This window comes from Hibiscus syriacus, unplaced genomic scaffold (assembly GCF_006381635.1).
Source record: "Hibiscus syriacus cultivar Baekdansim isolate YM2019G1 unplaced genomic scaffold, ASM638163v2 tig00003041_pilon, whole genome shotgun sequence".
Lineage (NCBI taxonomy): Eukaryota > Viridiplantae > Streptophyta > Magnoliopsida > Malvales > Malvaceae > Hibiscus > Hibiscus syriacus.
Window position 1 is genome coordinate 5258368 of NW_024061960.1, and position 12897 is coordinate 5271264.

Here is a 12897-nt window from a genome sequence, read left to right on the forward strand (position 1 = left end):
AAATATTCAGGATAATTATTAACCTAATTGACTTAAAATTAATTTATATAGTTATAATCCGATTATCTTAATGGATTAGTGATGTTGATAATAATGTTATACCATAACAGCAAGCATATGTTTCGTACAAGTAATAAAGTGAAAGTCTTTTTAAGACTTCGGATGTCGAACCCATAGAGAGCAAAATTGTTTACAAATTAGTTAGTAAAATAATTTATTGATGAAATAGCATGTGATCAAAACAAACATTAATTGATAGAAAGAAATGAGAGAAAGGCGGGGTCATGCTACAACACAAAATATAGAACAAAGTCAGCTATCGATTGGAGTAAGATGATAAAAGAGATCTTTTTGCCAAATTCATGTATTTAAACTTACTACATTGTATTTAGAATTGATTACAAGTAACTGATAATAAAGAATTAGCGATAACTAACACAATCAATCAACTTAGTAATTTTGCTAAACACGGCAGCATATATCTCAACATACATTTGCTTCTCATAGCACCAAGGTCACAAAATTAGTATGCATATCATTAAGTTTATCTCTAAACAAAATAAACAACATACTTAAACAATGAAATCTCTTTCATAATTCATAAGTGCAAGACAATGTAGCAAATCAAAGACATTCATAATAACAAAGTATCCATCCAAACGACTAAGTTCAGAACAATTAACATCCACAATAATATAAATTCAACTAACTAAAACTTCTCTATCTCAGGTGAAGTATAAGTAGGCTGAAGAGATCTCTTGTTGACTGCTGATGCTACTTAGCGAAGGTTGTTCCTCAAATGCTGCAGCACTTCCCATCTAAACGGCCAAAACAGCCATGAAAAAAGGACGAAAAGATTGTATGGAGAATAAATGATGAAATTCTCATGGAGAATAAATGAGCTAAGGATGACCCTATTTATAGGTAAGGGAGGTCAAATCCTCTCCTATAAGAGTTTTACACGTTGTAGGAGCTTATAAGAGTGGATTACAGTTGTCCCGTTGCAGAATGTTTTGCCCAGTACATTGAGTCATCAATTGTTGTAGCATCCATTCCAGCACTGTAGCATTTTACACTTTTTTCAGTAGGAAAAATAAAAAATTAACCCAAGTTAACCAAACTCCTAATAATGCAAAAATACATGTAATTAAGATTAAACGAATCCTAAAATGCTTTTAAACACACTCAATTTCAAACTAAACCTATGTAACAAATACTAAATTGATAACATTTTAGAGAGTTATCAATTAGGTATTAAATAAGATATATATTCTTCTTCTTTAATTTTATAAGTCGATGCGAAGCTACATTTCACTTCTATTTCTTCACATTTTTGTCGCTATTTTTTTCTTCATAATTACAATATAAGATATATATATATATATATATATATATATATATATATATGTTATAATTCATATTATAAAGGTATAATTTAATTCGGTGGTTAACTCAATTCTTTTTTTCAGATTCTATGTTTAATTCTTTTCCCTAATTTCAATCGTCTTTAACCTATTTTTCTTTCAACTAGATATTGACAACATGTATCTTCATTTGATTGAAGAGAATTTATTGAACTAAATTAAAATTAAAACCGAATGATAAAATGTATAAATAATAAGAACTAAATGTATAATTATATTAATTTTATTAATTGTTACATTAATTCTTCAGTCAAATGTTAACAGTAAATGACTTTATTGACATCATTAAAATAATTAAGTAGTTGATTAACAAAATTAAAAGATTAGTGTTCAGATTAAAATATTCCTTAATTAAATGGTTATAGATATGGATATAGTTTATCCAATTTATTTTTACTTTCGAAAAAAAAATCTACAACATTGTCTTCTGATTAAATTTGTCCAATTATAAATGAAATTGTAGACTAAAAAGAGAAAAATAGAAAATATAATTCATAATTATCCAAAGACAACCCCAAATAAAATCATATGCAAAGTTGATGAAAAGCTATAAATATATACATTATATTATAACAATTATTTCCCTTAATATTAAAGAAATAATTCTTCTCTTTAATACCGTATTTCTTCAAAAAAAAAATCAATCAAGTAATAATACATATTATTATCTGATTAGAAAAAACATTAAATTAAATTAAAATTAAGACTAAATAAATATAATATATAAATAATTAGAATCAGATGTGTAAATATATCAATTTTGTTAACTATCACATCAATTTCTAAGAAACTTGATTGAAATCATTTAAATAGACTGAATTAAAAAAATTAAAAGATGGATACTTGGATAAGAATTTTTCATAATTAAGGGTCATGGCCATAATTTATCCAATTTATTTTTACTTATGAAAAAGATAAATACAACATTGTCTTTCTTTTGAATAAATATTTCCAGTTATGAACTGGAATTGTAAAGTCAAAGAGAAAAATAGAAAACATAATTCATAGTTATCCAACATAAAATCATGTGCAAAGTTGATGGAAAGCTACATTCCACTGCTCTTGCTTCACTTTTCTGCATTTGCTAACACCCTGAAAAGGAATTCAAAAGGGGTTTTATCTAAGTATCAAACTTTTCATTTTTCTTAAGGTATATGTGTCCGGTATCATAATCCGATACATATTCCGACATGAGCCAAGGAAGAATTTACCGTCCTACGAGAACACATACATGATCATCAAAGAAAAGGATGAATCAGCAACTTACTGATGCTTGACATATACGCCTCAAGGAATTCTGTCCAGTACATGACCTCTAAGTGAGGGATTCAGCGGCCTCTTTTCGCTCTACCAGTTTGATGAAGTTGCGAACAATTGTTTTGCCTTCGGATGTTATGATGCTCTCTGGATGGAATTGTACGCCCTACAGTTTTTGATCAATGTGCTCATGAAAGACATATTTACGGAAGAACTAAACGCAGATTTTTCATGGTTTCGAGAAACACAAGGCACAAACAAGCATCACTCTTTTTTGTGATTCGTAATGAAGGATATGTATCATGGAGTTAATCATTTTACCTGAACATGCTTATAGACTTTGTGGCGAGCAGCCATAATCAGTCCATCCTCTGTCCAAGCAGTAACCTCGAGTGCTTCGTCGGGGAAACTATCCTTTTCAATCACAAGACTATGATATCTTCCGGCATTGAAAGGGCTGGAAAAAGCACAATAATACTAAGAATTGCTGATAATTTGAGGCGTAAATGCAAATAAATCGGAATCTTTCACTTGAACATGCATTATAACAGATACTTCACACATGTCTAGCAATTTGCATGAGGGTAGTAGCATAAAGGAAAATGAAAGTAAATAAATGTTCCTAAAATTGAAACTTGTTCAGAGAAATGATGTCAAGGAATCTACACTTGAAAGGTGAAAACACGGCTTAAGGAACAATTATAAATAAGTTGATAGCTTGACTATCGATAACACATAATTGAAGCAGAGTGCGAGAATTTTAAACTGGGAATCACATTAGAAGTATCGATGCGTACTTTGATAATCCAGCGAATAACCCATCTTCGCCCTTCTCATCATAATACACGGGAGAACTTTTGCCATGCATGACACCGTAGGGAGAACGGACTATCTTTCCTGCATTTTACAATGCAGTAAAAAAATCATGTCAAAATCCCACAAGCAATCACCTAATCTTCCATGATAAACATAAATAGTCTCGATTTAGCTTTCTCAGTTCCTATAAAAAAAATTTAGCTTTCTCAGCATAAAGGTAACCTAGAACACTCACCTCCGAAAGCCTCACCAATGCACTGCAAACCCATACAAACACCAAATAAAGGTACAAGAGGTCCAAGTTCCAAAACTGTTTGCAAGGATATTCCAGAATCTTGGGGTGTTCCTATATTCAGGATAGAATAAAAATATATACATCATGCTTAAATGTAACAGATTCTTATGTTCTGTTTATTTATAGTTTTAAAAATATAGTAGTAATTACTAAACTCTTACCTGGACCAGGGGAGATTAGCACACCCCTAGGGTTTTTCCTACAAAATTAACAAGAAATTTATCGGATCAAAATCGAACATTTCAAGACTACAAGTAAACCAACAAACATTTACCATCCAAGTAACTGTCATGTTACATGAAGTGAAAAGCTTAGTTCTTACCTTTTCAAATCTTCTACAGTCAACTCATCATTTCGATAAACCTCAAAGTGACATCCAAGCTCTCCCATGTACTACAAAATTAGAAAGACAGGAACGGGATGAACACGACTTGCTATTGAGGATCCCAAATTGAAATCACCACAACATAGGAACATTTAGCAGGAATCACTTTCAAAACATATTAGCTTTAAGTTAACAATTAGCCATAATGAAGTTACAGCATTTTAATATAGTTATGATTGAAGCACCTCATTTCAAATGCAAAATCCTTGGAAAAGCGACATGAATTATATATACCAAGAACAACAAATTATCAATAGTACAAGAAAACCCTTTTAATACCATATACATACAGTACAATTTTCTTCCTATCAATCGTTTAATTGGTTTCTTAAATGATCAAATCTTCGGTTAAAAAAAAGTCTTCCCTAACAATCAAACATATTTTCCTAAAGATTTTTATGCTGCAGCAATTCAGAACCAAGTAAGGACAACAAAGAGAAATCAAAAGAAAAAAATACAAAAAATTCGAATATGCAATCAATCAAACCTGGCAAAGATTGTAGGTGAAACTATCATAATTGTCAATGACGATAATGGGGTTCTTGTTGTTTTTCTTATCTTCCAAAACTGAAGATTTTGAGTCGGATACAGCCGATGCCAATAACAGTTTTCCAACAGCCAAAGTTCTGTTTTTCGGCAAAAAACAAAAACCTGCAAACCAGAATAAAACAGATAAAGCAGAGAGCTTGGTGATAAAAAAAAAAAAAAACCCCAAAAAATGGAGAGAGAAAATTAAACTTGATGAAGGAGAGAGCTTGGAGAGGCGAGACAGAGATGGGTTTTGAAGGGTTTTAGCATGAAGGGAAGGGTTTGGTTGAACCAGAGATGCTTGAGTTATAAAATTAGCCGCCATTTTCCTTCTGAAGAGAGAAGAAGAGAAAACAAGGTGTTAGATTCTGGGAAAATGATTCTGCTTTACGAAAAGTTTAAGCTTAAATTTTTGTTTATATAGGAGGGATCATCCGTTCGCTGTTCAGTCCTGAAATGGAAATGTGGAAAATGTTGATGGATGATATTGTAATTAGACATTTTGTTGGAAGGTTAATTTGTTTATTTTGATAGATCCTCCTTATTTGTCGTTTGTACTGATTTGGGTTTATCTTTACGAGGAAATTATGGTACAACAAAATCTTTATTAGGAAATCTGAATCTCTGTTATTAATATGGATAATTTTAAATTATTTTTAAAAATTATAAACACTTAAATAAAATATCTTTTATGATATATATATATATATATTTAAATAAAGTTTACAAATGATTCTGATTGTACGACGTTGTTTTGTTGAATTTCTTAACTATTAAAAATTACAAAATAATCATCCAACTATAGGAAGTTGTTTTGTTCAGTCATTCGACTATTAAAAGTTATAAAATTGTCACTCGATTATTCATATATTCCAAATTCATCATTTTCCGTTAAAATATTGATGGCCGTATGAGATGGACGTTAACTTGTTAATTTAGATATGATAAAATATGATCCTATAATCTAGTTGTATTTTATGAATCAAATATATGTTTATATTATGCCATCAAACTAGTGTTTAAAACATTATGCTACCGAGTCAGTGTTTGAAACTAACGACGGTGTCAGTATACACCATTAAAATATAATTTTATCATATCTCAATCAATAAGTTAGCGTTCAACTCAGAAGAGAATCAGGTTTTTAACGGAAATGGTGATTTTGGAACATATGAATAGTTGGGTGACCACTTTTTAACTTCTAATAGTCAAGATGTAACACCCCAATTTAGGTGTTAAATTTTAGAAATTACAAAGTATTGGATTTAATTAGTAATTTGAAAGAAACGATGGATTAAATTGTAAAATTTCAAAGTTGACAGATCATTTTAAGAAGTGCAGGAAATTCAGTGGCTAAACTCATAGTTTAGCCAATTTTCTATAGGAGAAAATATAAACCCTTCCCCGTGCGTAGTTTCTAGATTGTTTCCTATTTTTCTTCCCTTTCAACCCTCCTTTCAACTCCGATCTATTCACCGTCTGGCGTCCGTTTGACGAATCGAAACCACCATCGTGTACGTTGTCAACCGATGAACAAAACCCCTCAAACCTTTCGTCGTGAATCGTCGTCGTTCGTCCTTAATTTCAGTCGGAAGTATCGTCGATTTTAACTCAATTTTCGTTGGTTTTCCGTCGATTCACGCCGATCCGGCCACCCGTTTTTGACACCTCCCGCACCAGTGCCCTCCGTTTCTCCGTCGGCGGCAGCTCGTGGAGGGGTGAGAAAGTTAAAGTTTTCGATGTTTCGGAATCGAGCTATCCACCATTCAAAATTGTGAACCGAGCTTGGTAAGTGTCTCAAAATGCCTTAAAATAATTTTTAGGAATTTTTCCAACACCGTATCACTGTTCACGCGTCGCAACTGCGCGTAGGGGTGATAATTTTGTAATTAATTTTTGTTAGAGTGATATTTGTGTAAAACTCGGGTGATGGTTTTGTAAATATTTTTAAAATATGACCAAATTTGTAATTAATTTCTGTTAGGGTGATATTTGTGTAAAACTATTGACTGTTGACCGTAGACCTGGGTTGACCACAGTTGACCAGAACTTTGACTGGCGTTGAACGGCCGTTGACTTTTTCCAGGTACATCTATCATGATGTTTTTCGATGTCCTGAGTTTGATTTCGCAGTCCGTTTTTCAAAATTCAGACTCGAAAGCCTCGAAATTGCCAGTCAAACCCGTTGACTTTGACTAAAAAATCAAAATTTTTGAAAAGTCATATTTTATGTTTTTCGACGTTCTGAATCCGAATTTGAAGACCGTTTCGTCAAATTCAAACCATGTAAGCTGTTTTTGATTGATTTATCACCCGATTCGATCCGTTTTTCAGAATTAAGCTCTGTTTTTTATGTAATTTCTGTTGATATGCATCTGAGGAATTATTGGAAGATGATTTCAAGATCGAGGGCGTTCGAAAGGAATTTATATGGTCGATCAGTATGGCATGGAAATCGAGGTAATACTTTACAACCTATTTATGCTTTATGGAACATGTGAATATTGGAAAATGCATTAATAAGATATTATTAGTCTCATATGTGTAGTTAATTAATTTCTACACTCGATCCGAATACGATAAAAATTTGGTAAATGATTATGGTTCATATGACTTTTTATAAGAAATTGAGGGATTGTTATAATTAAATTTACAATTTCTGTGTTTAGTGATAAAGGAATCAATTTAGATCTGTATCATATAATTTATTTCATCAAAGGTATTTGGATGGGAAATTATGAGAATATTCTGATATGGTAAAATTACGAAAATTATGAGAATATCCTGATATAATTACAGATGTGCATAAGAAATAATAGTTTTGCATAGAAAATTTGGATAACTGGTTTTTAAACCCAAACGGGTTTGTGCAAGATGCTAGAAGACTGTTAAGGGAATCATTTCAAGATCAGAGAATGTTCGGGAAAGAAATTAACCATAAGATCTCTAAATTATATTATTTTCGTTAAGAGTTAATATCAAAGTTATCTGGTTAAGAAATTACGAAAAGGCCCTTGAGAGGTAAAAATAGTCCGAGTTGACCCTAAATGAAAAAGTACTTTGAGGATCCGTACTTAACTCGATAAATTACGGATTTAATTATCAAGATTCAATCTTTGTACAGAAAATTCCTGATAACCTGTTGGTAACTTCTTAGAAGACAATTGACCTAAAAATCTACGAGTTAAGAATAAATTATCGAGGGTGTTATTCTGTCAGAATTGTTCGAAAGGTCTGGAAAAGATGATACGTTTGAATTAAATAATAAGATCATATAGAAGGAAATGATTGAAATACACCAGATCTGTAAAATGACCAAAATACATCTATAATGGAAATGACCCAAGAATATCATCAAGCTCAGGAATGATGGGATATCATTGAGCTCTGTAATGAATGGAATAAATCTGAACACCAAAATGACCAAAATACCCCTATGGCCTAGACTAAGTAAATGTTTTGGATTAATTAAGGAATCCAAATAAACATGGGTGTTGAACTACCCTTAAAAGTTATGGAATTCAGTTTAAGTGAGTTGACCAACGCTAATGATATATCAGTACCTGAACGACATATGTATCATTTGAATGGATATTCGTCTTCTCAAGTTTGGTTCGATGATAATTTTGGAAGTATTCAGCTCATCTCAATTTTAAACCACATTCAGTACTAAGAATTGGATATTTGTTCGACAAGTCAACCACGAATACGGAACTGAACTGAAAAAAAGTATAATATGTATATGAAATTCGAAAACGTTAATTACTCTGGGAGACTCCGAAGTAACTGGAATGGATTTGATTGCTAAATGAACTAAGTAACCTCAATGAATAAGGGATTAAGTAAATGATTGGGATAAGCCTGAAAATTCGGATAAACTTACGTGATGTATCATCCCTACGGATTATGAACCATAAATCAAGTACGTCGACATTTCCTAGTATAGTTGAAACATGGAAATAAAATAAAGACCATTAGAATATATGTTCGTCTCTTTAAGATCTGTTCAATGATGACTAAGAAGATGATCTATAGATAAAAATATTTAGTATTAAAGAGTAAATACCCTGGAAGGTTAATGAATTGACAAGCTGATAAGTATTAGTTATGGGAGCTATTCATCTGGAGTTGTTCGATAATCCGATTAATCGACATAGATTGTAAAGGTCATGAACCTTCATTTATTCCTTATTAGCTTAAGTCTCATTCTGAATAACTGATGATTCCATCAGTTATTGATCTCTTCCAATAGTGATTCTACCATCTGGTATTCTATTGGCATACTGAAGATCCGTGTTTCTCTGCCTGATAATTTATCTAGTATCTATGAATAACATCTGAAAACTCTAGTGTGTTCCCTAATCACATAAATATTTTATCTGATTCCGAATTGAACTCAGTTTTGATACATTACCTAAATTTTGTTATGATTTCTTATCTGTATTCTGTTCTGATATCTGATCTGAATTCTGTTTTGATTTCTGATATCTCCATTTGATAACGGAGAAATGTTTTATATGGGGGTTTATTGCTGGAGGAAGTATATCTGCAGGCTTCTCTGCTGTATGCTCAGTGCCTCACTGGTTGTGTGGGGTGTATGGTTCCAGAGAACCTACAAAAACAGATTGTGAAAGGATAGAGGTGTATATAGATATAGATATATATATATATATATATATTATATATATATATATATATATGTTTTTTTTAAAAATATTGTATCTTTTTACTGGTTTTACGGGAACAAACTAGATAACCTATTCTGATCTCCTGAATCTAGACATACGAAATATTTCCATCTGAATTGAAAGCTTATTGTTCGTTACTATCTGAAATATCAGTAGGATCTCCGCTCTGCATAAAAATCCATAGATGTTCGGAACCAATAAGAAAATATATGTTTATCTGTATCTGCACGTTCTTTAACATCATTTGGTAGTTATGTATTACTGAGCTTTCCAGAGCTCACTCTGTTACTCACCATTGCAGGTTAAAAGAATTGTACCAGTGCAGTTATCAACTTCTGTAAGGGAGTTCTTCCGGCGTTGTTATCAGAGTATGGTACATGTGATTAAGAGGCATGTAATTGTATTTTATTTTATATATGAGTCTGAAAACTTGTTTTATTTATATATGAGTCTGAAAACTTGTTTTATTTCTAAACATTGATAAGTCATTTTATGATTTTACATGTTTTAAGAAAAGTTTTAAATTTTCCGCTACTTTTACAGTGGGTCGCTCCGTTGGCCCTAATGTGACACTCCAGATCGGATCGGGTTATCCGTATCGGTCTGAGGGGGTTACATTTAGTGGTATTAGAGCTATGGTTTGAGTCAAAATTTTCATGATAGACAGGCCTGTCAAATTTCAAAAGATGTCTGATCAGTACATGCCCCTAGACTACAATCGTACATCTCTGATCCGGAACTCCAGGGATGAGTCCCTATCTGTAACGAGTAAACCAAAGTTTCTATTCGTTAAGGCAATACCTGTACAAAAAGGAATACTAGTAACATTTGTCTAAACACTGTAAAGTACCCCACGAGCCATGTGAGAGTTATTCATCTGAGAAATTCTAACTCGACTCCGGAAATGAAATTGGGATATGATACTACTCTATGAGCCTATTATCATGACCAAGACTGAATTGACTACTCAAGAAAATTTTCGTTCGGATTCTTTTATTGAAATGAGAGAGAGTTCTGATAAGAATGTATACTCAACTGGTTAAGGATTAGTGGAGGATCCATATTTCTATAAGAGTTACATGAAAGATATGAAAGAACTGATGGAAGTTTCATTTCTGCAATTATGTGACATGAATGAATTTCGAGGACGAAGTTCTTTTAAGGAGGGGGGAATTGTAACACCCCAATTTAGGGGCTAAATTTTAGAAATTATAAATTATTAGATTTAATTGGTATTTTGAAAAAAACGGTGGATTAAATTGTAAAATTTCAAAGTTGGCAGACTATTTTAAGAAGTACAAGAAATTCAGTGGCTAAACTCATAGTTTAGCCAATTTTATATAGGAGAAAATATAAACCCCCTTCCCCTTGCGCAGTTTCCAGATTGTTTCCCATTTTTCCTCCCCTTCAACCCTCCTTTCAACTCCGATCTACTCACCGTCTGGTGTCCGTTTGACGAACCGAAACCACCATCGTGTACGTTGTCAACCGATGAACAAAACCACTCAAACCTTTCATTGTGAATCGTCGTCGTTCGTTGTTAATTTCATTCGGAAGTATCGTCGGTTTTAACTCAATTTTCATTGGTTTTCCATTGATTCACGTCGATCCGGCTACCCATTTTCGACACCTCTCGCACCATCGTGTTCCTTGCATCGTTCCCCGTCTATCGGTGTCCTCCGTTTCTTCGTTGTCACCGGCGCGTGGAAGGGTGAGAAAGTTAAAGTTTTTGATATTTCAAAATCGAACCCTACGCCATTCAACATTGTGAACTGAGCTTGGTAATTGTCTCAAAATGCCTTAAAATAATTTTTAGCAATTTTTCGGGAATTTTTCCAACACCGTATCACTATTCACGCACCACAACTGCGTGTAGGGGTGATAATTTTATAATTAATTTCTGTTAGAGTGATATTTATGTAAAACTCGAGTGATGGTTTTGTAAATATTTTTAGAATATGGCCAAATTTATAATTAATTTCTGTTAGGGTGATATTTGTGTAAAACTGTTGACTGTTGACCGTAGACCTGGGTTGACCACAGTTGACCAGAACTTTGACTGGCGTTAACCGGGTGTTAAACGACCGTTGACTTTTTCCAGGTACATTTATCTTGACGTTTTTCGACGTCCTGAGTTCGATTTCGCAGTCCGTTTTTTGAAATTCAGACTCGAAACCCCTGAAATTTCCAGTCAAACTCGTTAACTTTGACCGAAAAAACAAAATTTTTGAAAAGTCATATTTTATGTTTTTCGACGTTCTGAATCTGAAGACCGTTTCGTCAAATTCAAACCTGGTAAGCTATTTTTGACTGATTTATCACCCGATTCGATCTATTTTTCGGAATTAAACTCCGTTTTTTATGTAATATCTGTTGATATGCATCTGAGGAATTATTGGAAGATGATTTTCAAGATCGAGGGCATTCGAAAGGAATTTATATGGTTGATCAGTATGGCATGGAAATCGAGGTAATACTTTACAACCCCTTTATGCTTTATGGAACATGTGAATATTGGAAAATGCATGAATAAGATATTATTAGTCTCATATGTTTAGTTAATTAATTTCTATACTCGATCCGAATATGATAAAAATTTGGTAAATGATTATGGTTCATATGACTTTTATAAGAAATTGAGGGATTGTTATAATTAAAGTTACAAGTTCTGTGTTTAGTGATAAAGGAATCAATTTAGATCTGTATCATATAATTTATTTCATCAAAGGTATTTGGATAAGAAATTATGAGAATATTCTGATAGGGTAAAATTATGAAAATACCCTTATGTTGTAGGATGACAAGAATTATCCCTGGAAGTTGGTTAATAACTCTGAAAAGACATATTAATCCGATATAATTACATATGTGCATAAGAAATGATAGTTTTGCTTAGAAAATTTGGATAACTGGTTTTTAAACCCAAAGGGGTTTGTGCAATATGCTAGAAGACTTTTAAGGGAATCATTTCAAGATCAGAGAATGTTCGAGAAAGAAATTAACCATAAGATCTCTAAATTATATTATTTTCGTTAAGAGTTAATACCGAAGTTATCTGGTTAAGAAATTACGAAAATTCCCTTGAGAGGTAAAAATAGTCCGAGTTGACCCTGAATGAGAAAGTACTTTGAGGATTCGTACTTAACTCGATAAATTACGGATTTAATTATCAATATTCAATCTTTCTACAGAAAATTCCTGATAACCTGTTGGTAACTTCTGAGAAGAAAAATTGACCTAAAAATCTATGAGTTAAGAATAAATTATCGAGGGTGCTATTCTGTCAGAATTGTTCGAAAGGTCTGGAAAAGATGACACGTTTGAATTAAATAATAAGATCATATGGAAGGAAAGGATTGAAATACACCAGATCTGTAAAATGACCAAAATACCTTTGTAATGGAAATGACCCAAGAATATCACCAAGCTCAGGAATGATGGGATATCCTTGAGCTTTGTAATGAATGGAATAAAATTAAACACCAAAATGACCAAAATACCCTT

At 32.4% G+C, this 12897-nt stretch overlaps 1 protein-coding gene across 2 annotated transcripts; it reads right to left on the reverse strand.

Annotated features, from left to right (window-relative positions):
• Nucleotides 1-2432: 2432 nt before the first annotated feature.
• On the reverse strand, nucleotides 2433-5102 carry LOC120169782 (anthranilate synthase beta subunit 2, chloroplastic-like). Of its 2 annotated transcripts, XM_039177905.1 has the most exons (9): nucleotides 4916-5102; nucleotides 4665-4828; nucleotides 4115-4185; nucleotides 3954-3991; nucleotides 3733-3843; nucleotides 3479-3578; nucleotides 3003-3138; nucleotides 2692-2847; nucleotides 2433-2516 (listed from the first exon to the last, which is right to left on the reverse strand). In XM_039177905.1, the coding sequence occupies exons 1-8, from the start codon at nucleotides 5028-5030 to the stop codon at nucleotides 2740-2742; spliced, it is 843 nt and encodes a 280-aa protein (XP_039033836.1). In that variant the 5' UTR covers nucleotides 5031-5102; the 3' UTR covers nucleotides 2433-2516; nucleotides 2692-2739. The 2 variants fall into 2 exon arrangements, with proteins under 2 accessions (XP_039033836.1, XP_039033830.1); XM_039177899.1 differs by lacking the exon at nucleotides 2433-2516 and having other exon boundaries at nucleotides 2549-2847.
• Nucleotides 5103-12897: the final 7795 nt, after the last annotated feature.